We start from the raw sequence: 18995 nt of genomic DNA, 5'->3' as shown, positions 1-18995 counted from the left end.
AATATTAAAAAGACTAATAATGAAGGATCCACAGCTGTTGGTAAGGAATTTAAAATAGGTGAATCCACTATAAGAGTCATAAAAAACATTGAAGTAAACTAAATGAATAACAAGTGTGCAAATATGAAATGCAGATTTCAGAGAACAGATGACGCACCAATGCAGTTTCTGCTACAAAGATTTGACATTGTGCCATTTTGTTATGTCATGAACAAGTGTCAGACACGTGCAAGTGATAAATTGGGAAAGTGTATGCATAATGTTGTGTTCAATATGTGTGTGTTGGCGCTCTAAAGGCCAGACCATTTGACCTACAGCTACCAAATTTCGTACATGTATACTTTGGAGGTCGGGAATGTGCACCTGGGGTTCCTTCTTTTGAATTTTTAATTAGAATTTTAGTTATTAATTAAAAACTAACTTTCCCGCCAAAAAAATCTTCATTTTCCCCACTACCAAATGAGTAAGGCTTCAGTTTTTTTTTCTCCCAACACTAATGAGGCTAGGGTTAACATTTTTCGGCCGATTATTTCAAACTATTCTGTTTATTTTCTTAATGTTTGATGCCTTTAAAATTAAACATTATTAAATAATCGATCTTTCAGATTCATTCTGAAGTACTTTTGAATTAAAATAAAACAGAATTAAGGAAATTAAAAATTTCTAATCTGCATAGCGTTACCCCAACTGGCGTAGAAAAATTCGCGCATTTGCGTTACCGTAACTGGCATTGGAACTTCACGCATGCACATTGTGTTCTGATTGTTTACAATGGATTCAGAGTTGATTTAAATTATTTTTAGGTTAGTTGTGTGCTTTTGTAATTAAATTGCATTTATGTTAGTTACATATTTTTGTATATGCTTATAATTTTAAGTATATCGTTTTTTAAGTAGTTTATTTTAACCTGTTTTCGACCGATTATTTTAAACGATTCTGTTTATTTTCTTAGTGTTTGATGCATTTCAAACTAAACATTGTTAATTAATCGACCTGCTCATGATGAATCTGAGAAAATTTTGTTGACAAATTCTTGAGATATTACATAAATTAAGATATATATTCTTTAGTGCCCATAAAGTTTAAATGCTCAGTGACTCTGTTTTCAGAAATCATATTATAAAAAAATTCTTTGTTTCAGTAAAAAATATTATTATATTAATTGCAGATTCATCCTTTCCACTTTAAAACAAATTCTACGGGAGCTAACAGAAACTTAGAGAGATACATATTACGTTATGACTGAAGGCCTTTATAATATTATGAGTGAATTATATGATTATCAAAATTTGAAGTTTTAAAATATTTCGATGAAGAAGTTATTTAAGTAGGAATTGCATAAAATATTTAATTATTAAAATTTTAACGAACATTAAGATTGGCAAACTGGCTGGTTACCAAAAGCGGCTAGTACCAAATAAAGAGCCTTCATGGACTGCCTTAATTATTTTTGCTTTCATTTGAAGAAAATGTACTGAATCATGACACTTCTGGTGAACATTTTCTTTCACAAGATACATGTGAACAATGGTTTTGGCATTTGAAAAGTGGTGACTTCGATGCTGCAGACAAGAAAAGTGGGAAACTACCCAAAAAATACTTAGGTATGGAATCAAAAGCATTGTTGGACAAAAATGATCCAGGGAAAAAAAAAAAAAAAAACCTTGCCAAGCATTTAGGTGTTAGTCAATTTCCAATTGGCTACAAGAGATGGGGAAGATTCAGAAGACCAATAGATAGGTACACCAAGTAAGTTGAGTGACAGACAAATGGAAAAGCGAAAAAACACAAGTGATATTTTGCTCGCTTGGTACAAAAGGAAGTCATTTTTACATCATATAGTTACAGGGGATGAAAAGATTTATTTTGAGAATCCGAAGTGCAAAAAAACATGGGTAGACCCAGGCACACCATCCACATAGATCTCAAGTCCAAATTACTTTAGCAGAAACTTTAGTAGTATTCATCCAAACAAGATGCTCTACGTTGGGTGGGCCAAGAAGAACATGGTCTATTATGAGCAGCCCAAACCTGCGGAATAGAATACTAAACATTACCGAAAACAATTGACTGTTTTGAACCATTTGCTGCTTGAAAATAGGTCAAAATACTGAACGAGGCAACACAAAGTCACTTTTCTTCACGATAACGCTCCATCACATACAGAAAAATGGTTTGAGACATGTTGGAAGTACTCACTCGGGAAGTTCTACCCCATGCGGCTTACTCATCAGGCTTGGCTCCTTTTGATCACCATTTGTTTGCATTGATGGGTTAACCATATGCTGAGCAAGGGTTTGGTTTGTAAGAAGTTGTGAAAAAATGGCTCAATGAATGGTTCAGGACAAAAAGGGAAAATTTTTACTGGTGTAGTATTCACAGATTCCCCAAAAGATGGAGAAAATGTATAAAAAACGATGATGCATACTTTGAATAAAGTACTTTTTATCATTCTTCCAAATTTAACATGTTTTTTCGAAAAAAAATCCACATTTCATACTTGCATACCTGGTATTGATTGTGCAATAAATGAAAGCATTAAAAAAGCATCAGATTAAAAAAAATATACATCTTCAGATGATGAAGATCGTTTTGAAAAAGTTCACCATATGAAAATGCACGTACTGGACTATAGCAAATAGTATAAAATTAATTGCATTTTGAAAATGTCTCCATATTTAAAATGATAATTTTTTAAAAATGTTTTCACATACAACTTAATTATTTTGTCTGGAAAGCACTTTCTAACTATTTCATAAATCTTTTACATATTTTCCAAGTGAGACTATTTTATGTGATCCCTCTCTATATTGTAAAATTATTTGTTATAACTATTTACAAAGTTTGGGATTTCTTTTGTGTGTGCTTCCTTTTATGTAGTTCCTACTTACTACACTAAAATAGGTTCAACTGTAGCATGTAAAAAAAGATACCCAAGTAAATCAAATAAATTGCTTATTTAATTCATTATAGATGCTAGAAATTAATATAACCCTTTTTAGCTCATTAAACAAGACATTTTTTAACTAAGCAAAAAATTTTATGAGTGAAAACAGCACTTGAACTTTTTCTGTGTGAATACATTTTAAAAAAATTGACTGTAGCTGAAGCATAGCAATTTTACAGAACATTTTACTTCATTTAAAATCACAATATGATCAGAACAGACAATTTAGAATTTAATTTTCATATCAAAATTAATTAATGAAACAATTTACCTTACACTAAAAATACAATTTACACTAAAGAAAGAATTAGAAATAGGTGAAGCTTTAACATATTCAAAAAAGAATATTTACTACTGAACTTATCCTATATATATTAATCTACAATTATTCTATACAATATAGTACTATTATACTATATAAAATAATGCTCACTAACTGGACTACTTTTGAAATGGTTTATCTTCAATTTCTTAATTTAATGAAATTAAATGTTTCAAGTTTTTGATGAAAATGAAATTTTATAGTATTCCACATAGAAACTCAAACATTTAGTATTAATGAGAAATATTTTGTATTTCATAAAGGGTTTATGAGTAAAAAAGAAAGTTAAATTAAACGGCTTTAAAAATCTATCATTAAAAGTAAATATGATATCACACAAGTGTTTAAAAAATTAATCATATAGTTATTTAAAAGCCTTAGTTTTTTAAATAAAGTAAAGAGAACAAACAAGAGTTGTCAACTTTGTTGCAAATCATGCGATTAAGCTTATTTAGAAAGTGTTGAAATCTTTCTAAATGGCTGATTAGTTTTTAAGGTAAAAAGAAAATAACAGTTATCTTATCCTGTAATTCTAACCAGATATCTTTACTTAGCTAATGAAGTTTTTCTTAATATAAAAGCAATCCAATGAGTGTGTCTTCAAAGCTTTTTTTAATATAATTATTACCCAAAATCAAATGTACACTGCTTTCCTTTAACAATTAGAATACTTTAAAATAACAGTGGATGATGGAGAAGGAAAGAAAGGAGAAATAAGATATTTCATTAAATCATCTGTGCTTAAAAAAAAATCTAACATTCAGATGATTGAGCTTAGCTGAAAAGGAAAAGGTATAACAAAATGATTTAACCATTTCAAATAGCATCACACCTGAAAAATATTTAAACGGTAGAAATTCTGCCACAGGAAAAAAAGAAACAAAAACATACAAAGTGGCAACCCTGTAATTAAAAAACACGAAAAAAAAATTAAAAACATCTATAAAGATCTTTTAAAAAATGTGTTAAAATACATGTTCTGCCATACTTTTTCAACCGCAAGAAGGGATAGGAAGGTTCAAATAATAATAATTAAAAAAAAAAAAAAGTTTACTAACTACTCATTCTACATCACTACCAATAATGAAAAGGTTCTGCCACCCACCTGCGAGACACAGATGGACAATAATTCAGCAAAATTTACAACACAGTTATTGAAAATATAAGAGCGTTGAGATGGCAACAAGTAAGAGAAATATAAACGGGACCACTAGAATGGAAAGAAAGAAAGATTGTGAAAGAAATCAAATCAGACAGAGGGGAAGAAAATAAAGCCTACCAGGGTTGCCACTCATCTAAAAATGAAATTAACTATGTTCCTCTTACACATGCATTAAATTATAAATAAAAGCAAATAAGGAATTCTTACAAAAGACATATAATCAACATCTTCATATAATTGTACACACACATGGTAAAAAATTCTTCTTATATCTAAATAAATATATAAGATAAACCTCATAGATAAAGCATGAGAAACAGTAAAATATCTTTTACTTGCTTTTCTGCAATTTCCCAACTTTACTTGCTTACAATAAGTAAAATCTCGTTGCATATATATTTATGTTTTAATGTATGCATTTTAATTCAGTATAAGTTTGTTTTTCAATTAGTACAACTTAAAAATAAGTGAATTCTTCAATTTTTTAACACCTTTTTCACAATTAAAAAGTACTTACAATTTAGTTTTTATGCAGTGGGTTTTAGAAAAAATCATATAACAGTATAACTTTTTCTAATCTCCATTCTGAATAATCCTTTCTATTATATAAAAAAAAGCTTTACATTACTAAAGATCAAAGTTCTTAACATCTAATATTGCTCCCCCCCCCCCAAAAAAAAACACAATTCTTTCTTGAAGTCTTTCAGTATTTTATATATTCATTATTTTGATAATAATACCAGCATTAAAAAAATATTTTTAACAACTTCATTTTTAAACTGAGCAGCAACCCTTTTAATCTAACCTCACAATACCATTTTTTAAAAGGTAAAAGAAATAAATTTTAATCTGAATACTTTTAAAGAATTTTAGTTGACAATATAAAAGAAAATTACAATTCAAAAGTAAAATATTTGTATATTTTTTATTAGCTAAGCTAATAAAAAAAATACAGTAATAATATACTCATGCTAATTTTTCACTCTAATACTTAAAACTTAATACTTAAATGCTCATTGAATACGAATTAAAAAACAATATTTAGAAACTTCTTTGAAGCTATCAAAAATCTCCCATTATAAATTTAAATTTAGAAAACATCTTTGGTTATATGTGATTGTTTCAATTGAAATGAACATCACCTTTTTGTGATGTTTCTGTGCATTGGCAAACAGATTACACTTCCATTTGTATCAATAATACAAAATATACCTTGCCCAGTCAAACGATCATTTTTCACAAGCACATATCATTTTTTCATCTTTACAACAGGCTTCGTGAAACTACATAAAAGTTATTAAAATCATTTACTTTTATTAGGAAAGATAAAAAGGGGACAATAACACCAATAAGCAGATATAGAACACATAGATATCACTTTATATTAAGATGCTTATTGTTACAACTTAAAATTCTATTATGAAAGTATGTTTCTTCATTTGTTCACACTAGCTTCTATGTAAATAAATTTTTTATACAACTTAAATAATGCAATTTCAAAAGGAAAGGGATGGCAATGATTTTAAAGAAGGAAGCCCCTTCCCTCTAACAAGAAAACAAACTGAGAAGATCATTACTCCATTTCGAGAAACTGTCATAAATAACAAATCAGAGAGTTCCAAATGATTAGACATAAATGTGATATGTACACTAACATATTTCAAAAAATTAATGGTGAAGAAATGATTCAAAGTTCATATCTGCATACAATATTTCACAGAATTACTTAATTGTAAAAATTTCTCAATATACTACAATTTTATTTATTTTTTTGCAAAATGGCTGTTTAAGTTTTGGAATTTGCAGTGTTTATTTTTGATGATGTTACTAGAATTGAAAGCATAAAATGATTAGCAAGATACAAAGGCAGATAAATTTTTTCACTATAGAATTCAAATACTGCATGTGAAATTGAAACATGAATATTAATAATTATTACGAAGATAATTATGAAACATTTGGAATATGGAAGTAATTTATAAAATATTTGGACAGCTTAGCCAAATTTATGTCCGAAATGTTACCATATATAAAATTTCTCAAGTCTTTATCCTAAAACCTTTATAGGTCTTTTTATATAACCCCCAGGCTTTAAAAATAATAATAAAATGCATTTCAGTTATTGAAGAACATAATATATTCTCTCAGCCATAATAATATGTATATGAATTAACCTCTGAGCAGCGTATTTCCTCTAGATTAAAATTTGAGAAAATAATAAATCTAAAATTAATAAATGACCAGCTGGTAGTCGAAGAGTGGCAAGATTAAAATCTTACTTTTCTGTACCAATTGATATTTTTGCAGAATATAAAAATACAGGTTAGTTTAATTAAAATAAATAGTTAATTATAATTAAACACTGAATTACAAAATTTTGGTTATTTATTCACCATTTTATTTTTCAACAGACTACGTGCATATTATATATAAAAATTTCTAAAAATGAAACAAAAACTTTCCAGTTTGAAAAAAAAAAAAAAAAAAAAAAAAAAGACTATATTAAAATAATTACAAAAAAACATTTGAATGGTTCTGTCAAAAAAAAAAAAAAAAATCAAGTTGATTGGGTTAAATAATTGTATTCCAACAGCTTGCACTTATATATTCCCAAATCTTATTAAAGTGATAAAACAAAGGATCTCTTAGAAACATGTATGTTTAAAAATTTATATTCAATACATATAACTTTTTGTTCAGATATTATCCTCCAATAGTTAAACATGTGTCAAAATATTGTGAAAGAATTAGGGGAAAAAATATTTTTAAACAATAATACCTGCAAAGATTCTGGAAGAACATTAGGAGGGTTAAGCACATTTGTCCTTACTAATGTCACCATAGGATATCGAGATGGAGGATATTTTCTACGTATGATCTCTAAAGCTTCAGTTACATCTGCTCTGTTACCTGAGTGAAAAAGGGGGAAAATTGTTAACAAACTAGCATTTAATAATTATTTTATTATAAGTGTCTTTGAATGCCAAGAGTAGAGAACTGGACAACAAACTAGGCATCCAATTGCAAATCTATTTAGAATTGACAGGAGTGTTCAAAACTAACTAAAATGAAATTTTTCTATGGGAAATAGGAAGATAAAAACTATTTTCTCAAAATATTTTATTGCATTTAATATATAAAAACATTACATCATACAGGACTTAAAACTATAATTATTTGAAATTCTCAGATGATAAATTTCTCTTAAAAGGCAATTTTTAATTTTGTAGCAAAGTTCTGTATTAATACATTTAAAAAAATTATGTGACAATTCAAAATGCAACCAAATACTTAAGCAAATAGTCATAAAACTATACATTGCACAACAAAAGAAACAGTGAAATATTTGAAGAGGTAATACATAACAAAAAACAACAAAACAGAAATATAATATTTTAATCATTTGAAATATAGTTAAAAGCATGCTGTTACACAGAAACTGAATACCTTCAACAACCACAACTTTCAGCTGAGGGTCATAAGGATGCCGCTTTATATATACATTTGTATGTGACCTATCTTTGATACTCTTAACATGCTTCCCATGTTTGCCAATTAACCTTCCACAGAGCTCCTGTGGAAGTTCAAATTCATATACAAAATGGCTACTAGGATTCTCGTCCTCTTTTCCCTCAAGGGAGTTAGCTGCTTCATCCTGATGCTCATTCAATATCTAAAAAAATTGAACTCAAATTAGTTAAGGAAAATATAGTAATTTTAAAAACTATTTGATTTCAAAGGCCATTTTTAAATGAAAAATATAATTCATAATTAATGAAAATTGAATATAATTAAAGCGAAAGTTAGAAAATCTTACTTTTAGTTAAATACCAATTTTCTGAAAGTTGTAAATAAACCATCTACACATTTTCCAAATATTTCTAATTTATTGACACCAACTGAAAATTGTTTTAAAATTCTCAATTTATGTATAATAGTTTAATCAGCAATTAAAGATAAATTTAATTCATGTTGTTGTAGTTTCTAATCCCAGGTGTTATAGCTGCATATACCACCTCTATGAAACCAAAGATCTCTAAAAAGTCCAAAAACATTGGTGGATCCCTTAAAATCTCAAAAATCGTAAAATTTAAACGTTTAAGAACGGGATGGGGGGGGGGGCTTGATCTGACTTGCACCAATGACATTCAGCAAAGATCTTCCGTCAGTGTTGGAAGGTGAGAAATTTGATGCGTCCACTCAAGAAAATGCGAGAGCCGTTTGCTGTTTTCTAGAGATATTCAGGCGGTGACACCAACCAGGTACCAAGGGTGAGCAGGTGGGACTCTCCAAAGTACACTCGACTCCGGCTTTTTGATAGAGGAGATTTCAGAATAAGTTGTGTTGCATCATTATGAAATATGTCAATTGAGGCAGTCTTAGCTAAGTTATCCGCTATCTCTTTACCATTTAAACCAACATGTGACGGGACCCATTGCAAGTGCATAGAGTGTTCAGCGGAAAGCCTGGCAATAAGGTCTAAGATATTCACGCTAATCTTGTCCACCACTTTCGTCCAATGAGAAAGGTACTGTATAGAGGCACGACTATCCGTTAAAATCCAACTATCTCTGAAGACAATTTCAGAGGACCTGTCGATATATTGAGGTATATCGACAGATTATCCTTATAGATTGCAAAATTTAATTCATAATACAATATATTAAATATTTGCAAAGCTAAACAAATACATTAAAAATTTAATGCTGCATACTCATAATTTTGTAAACAAAAAATATCCTTAAAATTCAAACATAAAGGAGGAAAATTTAAAGATCATAAGGTATCTCAAAAATAAACAATACACGATAGTGATACTGTACCAACCTGATACTTTATATCAATTATTAAGAAGACAAGACTGATACAGATAAGAGTATTAAGTTCTTGGAATGTTTCTAGACCGGATTGATCATCTCGCTTTGGCATTGGTTTGGTGATACTATAGCAATATTTTTCAAACTATTTGGACAACATGGCGTAATTCGACTTTTTGCCTTGCTGATGTAATTAAGCACACACGATTTTTTAAAAAATCTATATAAGGTGTCTCACTATCAGGATCACAAACTTTTGATATGGGAGACAACTTGGAATTGCATAATAACAATGAATAATAACATAATAGGAGATGGACAACGAATCATAACAACGAGTCAGAAATATTTTATAGGCATAGAAGTGGGATTGTACATACACAGGATTTCCAAGTAGAATTTTCTTTTCAGTATTCTAAAACAATCAATCATCATAACCAATGATGTCATAATTTTCCATGTGAACACATCATAGTCATAGCTACACAAAATTACTCTTTGATAAGTCAATAAAAAGATCACTTTTTTTTTTCTTTTGCTCTTTATCACATAATAAATTTCAAAAATTAGGTCAAAAAATGGTGGAATAGATTTCTGTTAATTATAGAATCATTAATTATGATTATTAAATGTTACTATGGAATGCTGAAATAAAGATTCTCTACAATAACTCTCAGGAACTCTGTGTACATGCAAAGCTACCTATTGTGCCTGGTAAGCATTTCCAACTCAGCATTCGATGCAGTTTCGAGCTGTCTTCCTACTCTTCCTAAAAATTTCTAACCCTGATGCTGAAGCATTCAGTATATATTTCATCCTTAGTCTCGTATTAGAGTGAGCAAGCTACTGAAAAATTCTGATCTACTCTATACCAACAAAAAGTCTTTTCTTTTCCTTTCTCATCCACCCGTCAATCACTATCAAAATCAAGGCCATCAGCATATAATCATCAATACCTATTCTATAGACAGAAATTCCAATTTGAAATTACATTTATATTAGTATCAGCTTTGGTACAAATATGGCTGGGGGGATCAGTTAAAAGCTGCAACAGGTACAATCAGGTATTAGTACCAACCAGTAACTGACACATCAAAATTAGGCATCAATCAAACCCTACAACAATGTAGATAAAAAGTCAATCTGATTTCAAGATGGTTAATGTTGTCCAATTTTAAGATGAATAATTATAGGTTAATAACCTATATATCCCTAGAAATAAGATACTACTAATTTTGTTCTTTGATGTCCGACATTAAGCGAGAAAGTGGCAGTTCCGGTTGAATAGTATTATTTGATCTATATATGCATGTACAATACTATATAATTCTAACTATTTTCCAAAATTATATTTAATGAGGAAATTCTAAGTATAGAAAATTTTTTCTTCAAACATAGCCAAATTTTGAATTCAAGAAAGCTGAATCAAATTTAACTTCCATCTAATTTTCATAATCAGATTCTGGTAGAACTAAAAAAACTAAGGGGTTACATCAGATGGTCGCTTTTCACCAACCACCAAAAATTGTTGCCATTTCTTTTGGGATCGCTACATGATCTCAGCTTACTTTGCTCACCATTCAGTTTTTGTCTTTTTCTTATATTTTATAAATGCATTCATTACTAAAAATAAAAATTCGATTTTAATAATTTTCAAATATTTAAATTGCATAAATTTTTCATTAATTACTATACACTAAATCTGATATCTCTAAAATTAAAATTTTCTAATAATAGAGAGAGAGAGAGAGAGAGATGGAAAATGTTAGAATATAAAAACATGATTCTGACAAAAAAAAAAAAAAAAAAAATCAAAATTGGATTTACTTTTCTATTTTGATAAGATGTATTTCAGCAAACTTAGTCAATGTAATGTTAAAAATATCAAAGTAATCATCTAAAACAGTGAGAATTGATAAGATTTATTTAATTATATCATATACAATATCAATTTAGTCAATTATAATATTGGTAGAACTAGTGGCAGGAAAAATAAATCATTTTCAGAAAAAGAAATAAAGTCTGGATCAAAAACAGTATTAAAGCCCTTATGAGAAGACAATCTTAGCACTTTCAATAACACCATATACCTTGTCCCTACAAAAAGTTAAAAATTAATTTTTAAGGGGAACATTTATTAAAACTTGAGATAAATTTTTCAGAATAATTCAAAGTAGAAATATATATATTAGAAATTTAAAAGTATGTTTTAGGACCCTAATGACCATTTTTCTTCATTATAAGAAACTAATCAAAATCAACCTACTAAATCATTAACATTTAAAAACTAAAATTCTTGAAATTCAGTTTAAAAGCTTGAGACTGAGAGAACTTACATCATTTTGTACATCCTGTACTTGCCAAGCTGCAGGATTCATAGAACTTTCAGCAACTTCAACTGTAGAGGCTGCTTCATTATTTAAAAGTCCCTGGATATTCATAATGGGTATTTGAGGATTTGCTTCCAGATTTTTATCAGTTGCAGGTAGAGTATGAGAATGGCTGTCATTCTCTACTGCACAAACATGACTGGATTCACTAGAATTATCAAGTAAAGTACTACAAGGATTTTCCAATGAGGGCTGGTCGAGCAAGTCTTTTGAATTTGAGTTCGGCACAACTACTGATGATTTTTTATCAGATGAAGGACTGAAGTTTGATTCAGAAGTGCAGCTATCACAGGATTCTAAGGCTTCATTGGAACTTATTAAAGTAGTTTGATGCCTCTGATTATTCACATTAGAATCTTCAGGGAACTTATTGGTGGATTCTACTGGTAAATCTGAAGAGCTGTTATCTATAAAGTCTCTAGTTTCTGGCAAACATTTATCAAGATTCTGTAAACTATAATTAATCTCCACAGAGTTTGAGCATTGATTTTCAACACTGTCAACCATTTTACTTTCAGTAACAGCAACCGATTTGAAAAGATTTGCACACTGATCAATTGTATCTTTTACAAGAGTCAGTGTGAAGTCTATATCTGTACAATTTACTGGCACAGAATCCTCATTGGCTGTACCGACATCCGATTTAATGGCAGTAATAGGACTTTCAACATTGATGCTTTTTTCAGAATCTTCACAAAAACTACTAAGCACACTGTTTTCATCCAGCACACTAGAGAGACTATCTTTATTCTTCAATTCGACTAGATGCCTGTATTCCGAATCATCACTAACATAGCTCAAACTATTTTCATCTAGAACACTAGAATGGCTATCATTGCTCTCAGTTTCAGCAGTTTGCAACTTCTCAATATCACCACCTTGAGATGATATTGCACTCTCATTTGATTCGTTTGAGCGTAAGCTGTCGCGTTCTATTTTACACTTATCATTTTGATGGAAATTCATTTCCAAAAGCCTCATCAGCTCTGCAGTATCTTCATGTGAATGAAAATTCTTTGCTTCAGACTTTTCCATAATTACATTTTCATTAGAAATTTTATGCAAATTGCATTCTACATTTACAGGAACAGATTCTTCTTTATACTCTTTTACAATTTTAGAAACTTTTATATCATCATAGACAGAATTTTTATTTTCAGACTCATTATTAAAATCAGTATTTTCTGATTGTATATTATTATGTACTTCATTATTAAGTACATCAGAAAACTGAATGTCTTTAGTTTTATACAAAAGATTAGATTCAATACAAGAATCTATTTCGTATGAATCTGCCTTTTGGCAATTTGAAAGAGTGGCTGTTACATTATTAGAAATATTACTACTTATAGTAGTATCGTTTTTGGGAGCAGACATGAGTTGGATTGATTTAGTTCTAATTGACTTTTCTGAACTCTGAGGTGATGCAAAACTGCTTGCATCTGATAATGTATCAGCAGCGTCAGAACTTATTTCACTTGAATGATTCAACTTGAGGTCGTAATCCTCAGAAGAGAACGTCTGTTCATTTGTTTCTAAAAGCGAGATTGTCTTAATCTTTTTCTTTCTCCGAAACCAAAACACAGAGAGAAGAACAATAACTGTTGGTACGGTGCAAATCAATACATTTCTAGCCAAGACTGACATGGCTGATGTTGCAATTTACTGAAAAAGATTTTTTTTTAATTAAAAGATTGAATGGAAAATATAAAAAGCAACAACAAAAGAACTACTTCAATGCAACAGTCAATATTCTTGAATCTCATTTCAAATATTACTGTTCATTTTTTGACTTAAAATATACTTCTAAAGTTCTCATGAAAATCCCTCCTGTTTTATAATTTAACTGGTAGAAAAGCTGTAAGTTATCTGTTAAACACTACAATGTTTTGAAATACCAGAAAAAAAGAAGCAAAATATTAAAACTAAATAACCATCTTATATTAAACAATACTAATTTAAAATCTAAGTCCCCAGTTGAAAAGATAAAATAAAGTTTTAAGCCAAAGTTAATTTTAAAAAATACATACAATACATCCAAATCAAAAGTTTTTAAAATCTATATTTCTTGACAGTATATTTGTGTATATAGAAAGATACACAGTGATCCTCCTAATTATTCAATTATGACATACAACTTTAAGGAATACTAAACTTTTATGAATGATAACAATACTAGAGGTAGCAAAAAAATTCCGAGGTTACTTTGAAACTTACAAGTTTAAGTTTCTTGGAAAGATTAATTTATATATATATTGCATCAAAAAATTTGAAGAGAAACTATTGGTATAATTCTAAAGGAATATTTTTAAACTTATCACAAACATCACATTAACTTTTCAAATAAGAATATTTTATTAATACAGAAAATTAATAATGCTAGGTTGCATTATATGTGAATAAAACAGCATCATAACTTAATTTTTTAAAATGACAGAAAAATGCAGGTAAAAAAATATCACCAATCAAAATTATTGAAAAGTTAAGAATTTTCCCACAAAGAACACAAAAGTATGAAAACATATTCACACAACCTTTTTGTACTTATTATACAAGATTATAGTTAAAATTGTTTTTAAGTGGGACTCAAAATGAATTATGTATCAAGATCAGCAAAGAAATAAGAATTTCTCCGAGAACAGTTCGGAAGATTTGGAAATGGTTTAGCCATTTTAGAAAAATTTATTCACATCACACTTTATAACAATAACAGAAGTAACAAATATTTAAAAATAAAGTACATGATAGCCGGTACAACAATATTAATTTTCAACTTATAATAAAAATTCCATAACTCTTTACAAAGTCTATGCAGTTTATAAAATTTTATCAATATACATTAGAAATTGCTTAAAAGATTGAAATTTCCATTTTTTCTTCACATAAAAGTTTCGAAAGAAATTAATTGGAAGATAAACAAACGGACAGAAAAATATTAAATTATACTCCAAACAGTGATAAAGGTGACCCTTATGCAATTCTACATTAACTGAGGAATTAGTATTCAGATAATAAATGCTTCAAGAACTCTAAAATAACATACACCGAAAAGTAAGATAAAATCTAGTAACTTTCAAAGCATTAGTTAAAAGTGCGAAGAAAAAGCATTATCAAGATTCGCCGATGGTTATGCCGAATATACGGCGTGCAAGCTTGAAAACATATTGTATGATAGTAGATATTTTCTAGCAATGATTTCACAATTAGAATACCACAGGCGTCAGTAAAGAATTAACCTTTCTAAACAGCAGAAAAAATATTACACGAAATTCTTTAAAATTACCTCAATCATTTCGTAAATTAAAAATATGTATACCTGATGTAAGATTTCATAAAAAAAAACTAGTGTTGCCAATTTCTGCTGACTAACATTTCGCAACTATGATACTATTTTTAGGATTCCATTCAAGTAAACAATTATTAAAATTATAGGAAACAAAATGTTTGAAGTTTACGTAATTAATAAATCACTATAAATATTTTAATAAAGATATTAAATCTCAAACAATTCGATCGATCACTTGCTAATAGTATTGACATTAGTACTGATTTTAAGCTGGAAACACTTAGCAGGCCTTGTAAAATTATGCTACTGGTACAGTTTAAAAAATTTTTTAAAAATATTTCTGATCATTTTCAAATTGTTGCACTTTAATAATCATGCGAATAATTACAGAAGTATAACATGAAACGTGTACTGGTAACGTCCAATGAGATTCGCCAAATGAATGAAAAAGCTTGCACGTTTCGTTACGTCGTATATTGTTATCGCTGGGTGAGTGAATAGGGCGAATACTTTTTAAAACTAGGCCATTTGAAAACAAAGTTAGTAAAATGTCTGTTATAATGGAAGAGAGTAATGACAGTGTTATGCAAGATTATGATGACTATGAACCGTGTGTTTGTATTGTGTGCTTCCAAGAATTTGAGCATTATGATGAATTGGAAGAACATTGCCAAATTCATAATGGAGGGAAACCTCCTTGTTGTGAAATTTGCAATCAAAGTTTTTTGAATGAATCTGATTTGAGTGAACATCAAGTCGTCCATTTTCCTGACAAGCCCATCGTTTGCGATATTTGTGGGAAAGGATTCAAGACCCGCGGTAGTTTCAGGGAACATTACTCGAATCATACAGGAGATAGGCGTCATGTTTGTGATGTCTGCAACAAGAGTTTCTCGCATCTGAAGACCTTAAAAAACCACTATATCACTCACACGGGTGAAAAGCCTTATGTTTGTAATATATGTAATCGCAGCTTTACCCAGAGAACTAACCTCAAACGTCACTACCTCATCCATGCTGGTGAGCATCCCCACAAGTGCAATATTTGCAACGAACTGTTTCCTGACCCTGACGCCCTGAAGGAACATTACCTGTCCCATACTGGAGATAAGCCTATCTGTGATGTCTGCAATAAACAGTTTGCGGATGTGAGCTGCCTCAACAAGCACTATCGAGTTCATTCAAGTGAGAAGCCCCACACCTGCAATATTTGTAACAAAGGTTTTGTTTTAAAACAACATTTGAGATTGCATTATCTCTCCCATACTGGTGAAAAACCATTCATGTGTAACATTTGCTATAAAGGATTCTCTAGTAATAATGGATTAAAGTCCCACCGTCAAAGCCACATGGACGAAAAGCCTTATGAATGCGATATTTGTCATAAAAAATTTAGGGACAAGAAATATTTTCGAAAGCATTATCGAATGCATGGTATGGGAAATGCTTCTTGTTGAGTATATGCAAAGGCTGTAATTGTAGTTAGAATGGCATTGTGTAATCCTTAATTATGTTACAGTATGAACAAAGAGCTCTTTACGGTAACATATGTTGGTACTTGTGTATTAAGATGAAGTTTGAAAAAAGTTTGTGTGGTTGTTGCTAGGTGTATACTTTTTGGCCCGATTCGAATTTAGTGATGCCTTTGACTAAATAGTTGACTTGTATCAAGCGCCTTTAAAATGCTTTAAAGTAATTATATCTGCAGCAATATTGGGGATATTGAAATATGCATCCACAATTAACAGAGTAATAATGTGTAATATTTCTTGCAGAATGCTTTCTTGGTTTATTGTTGCAGATGATCCTTAATTTCTATTGGGATGTTTTAATTCCGCAATATGAATTCCAGATTAACTAGAAATATTTTTCTTTTTTACAGATAGAATTTTTCTAATTGCTGGAATATTATATAGCATGATAGGCAAAATATTGCAATTCTAGTAACATTATGAAGATTTACTAAATAAATTATTCTTATATTGAATTTTTGAAACCTTATAGAAATTTTGAAGTTATTTGCAACAGCTTAAGAATATTATTTTTTTTTCTTTCTATGTGAGCTAAAAATAAAATTATTAATTGAGGAATATTGATATTAGATTGAATAAAGTTCTTTGAAAATTTTTTTACTCTTAGTTTAAAAAAAAAAAAAAAATCTTCATTTTGCCAAATTATATATATAGACTCGCTGTTTGAATTGTTTCCAATTTTATTTAAATGCTTTTCTGAGATTGATCCTATTTTGAAATTGAAAATGTTGAGAATGAGAGTTACATTTAGTATCCTTTAGCAGTTGAAACATATCAACTAATATTTAATGCCTCTTGTATACTTAGTATAGATTTTCTCTATTCTATTTACACAAAGTTAATAATTCTTTTATAAAGCTCAACTATAACACTCTTTTTATATCGGTAATGAAAACATTGAGTGATGGAGTTAACTTTGAAAGCTTGAATTTAAAAGGAATATTAAACTTTCCAAGAGTCTTTCAAAAATATTTGCTATAATAAGTTACATTAATATTATAAAAAATGAAATTTTTATTAAACGTTTGAAAATTGCAAATTTGTTATGTTTCATAATATATAGCAGAAAATCTATAATTTTAGTATTCATCTATTGATAATAAGTATGTGTGTATATATTTTTTTAAAAAATAAAAATATGGTAGTGTTTGAAAATGACTACATCTTAATGCACAAGTACCTGATTTTATTTAGACTTTTTTTAATGTAGGGGGAGTAAGGTTTATATGAGAATGCATTTAACAATAACTCTGGAAACTGACTTGGTGAACAATAAACAGTGTATTTGTTTTAGTGTTCTACTCTACGTAATATATATAAAAATATATATATTTTCAAACATTTGTTTAAGAATGCAAGCTGAAGCTGCTGTGTTGGTAAATGTCTGCATGAGTTGTATGTATTTATTAAGCAATACAATATTTTAACTATTTTGTAAACTTGTATATTGAAACATAGGGTATTTCTGATTTTGTCAGTTTATATGGTGATGTGCTTACTGGAATTTGTCTGTCAAAACTTGTAAAGGCTTATTGCAGTTAGATGGACAAGGAACTAAAGGTATCTGTAATTGAAGATTGTAAAATATATCAATTTTATTATAGAAGGTATTTTATTAGAATGACATTTCTATTATTTTTTAATTTATATTATCTGACGACTAATTATTTTACTTTTGTTCCTATAAACTAGGCAAACATATGTTTTATATATATAAGTAAAGCTGCCAAAAATTTCTGTGACAAATTGAAATTTTATGATTCAATGCTTCAGAACATATTTATCAAATTGTAAAAAAGAAAGAAAAAAAAAACATGTATTAAAACTATTTTTGAACATTCTAAAGACTACTCTAAATTTAAGTAGATAATTATCTGTATATAGAAAATTTTAAGTTTATTTCACTTTCTTTTCTTGTTTATATATATATATATATCTTCAAATACAGTGAGACTGTTATATATCTCTATACAGATATAAACTGACTGAAAAATGTTTGATTTACAAATCCCTTGCAATAATGTAACAAAGATTCCTACAGAGACTTTTTTACGCTCAAATAGAAAGTATTTTGTATTTTATTGTAAAGCTTACCTATTCTTTTGTAGAAATATTAAAAGTTATATATATAAAAATAAGTAAAACAAAATCTGGTTCTTGTCCATTAGCAAGGCCCCAATTGCCACCAAGCTTAATATTGATATTAATTTGTTAGCAACAGCATTCATTAAGATTTGTTAAGTTTTTGTCTGGAGCCCTGCTAATAGTAAAGTGCCCACAATCTTTTACATAAAACTTGTAATAAAATAGCCATAATATTAAAAATTATTTTGTATGGATTCTTAGAAAATAGATAAATTTTATTCTCTGCCCAACTCTTTAATTACAAAAATTTGGCTATAGTAAAAATGAAAGTTTTAATACGATAGCTTTTAAAACATTATTGGGGTTTTTACTATGGGTAGAAATTTATTCTTTTACTAGAAATCTATGAAGACTATGCTGGTATTGAAAGCCAGAGTTTTGACCCAGGTTTAGC

The 18995-nt window shown here is 29.0% G+C and overlaps 2 protein-coding genes across 2 annotated transcripts in view; one reads left to right on the top strand and one right to left on the bottom strand.

Annotated features, from left to right (window-relative positions):
• Positions 1–14969, bottom strand: part of LOC129976468 (uncharacterized) — a 30590-nt gene extending 15621 nt beyond the window's left edge. The window contains exons 1-4 of the mRNA XM_056090068.1: positions 14922–14969; positions 11585–13303; positions 7879–8104; positions 7211–7341 (exon numbers count right to left, since the gene is read on the bottom strand). Coding sequence (XP_055946043.1) covers positions 7211–7341; positions 7879–8104; positions 11585–13285 — 2058 coding nt within the window. The 5' untranslated portion in view covers positions 13286–13303; positions 14922–14969. The remainder of the gene's footprint in view (positions 1–7210; positions 7342–7878; positions 8105–11584; positions 13304–14921) is intronic.
• Positions 14970–15472: 503 nt separating this feature from the next.
• Positions 15473–16381, top strand: LOC129975571 (zinc finger protein 239-like). The gene has a single exon (XM_056088634.1). The coding sequence runs from the start codon at positions 15473–15475 to the stop codon at positions 16379–16381; it is 909 nt and encodes a 302-aa protein (XP_055944609.1).
• Positions 16382–18995: the final 2614 nt, after the last annotated feature.

The sequence above is a fragment of the Argiope bruennichi genome, chromosome 7 (genome assembly GCF_947563725.1).
Source record: "Argiope bruennichi chromosome 7, qqArgBrue1.1, whole genome shotgun sequence".
NCBI classification, from domain to species: Eukaryota; Metazoa; Arthropoda; class Arachnida; order Araneae; family Araneidae; genus Argiope; species Argiope bruennichi.
The sequence above is the reverse complement of the archived record's forward strand: the minus strand, read 5'-3'. Positions and strand labels throughout refer to the sequence as shown.

Coding starts and splice junctions, on each gene's coding strand:
- LOC129975571 (XM_056088634.1), top strand. CDS start 15,473: ATGTCTGTTATAATGGAAGAGAGTAATGACAGTGTTATGCAAGATTAT.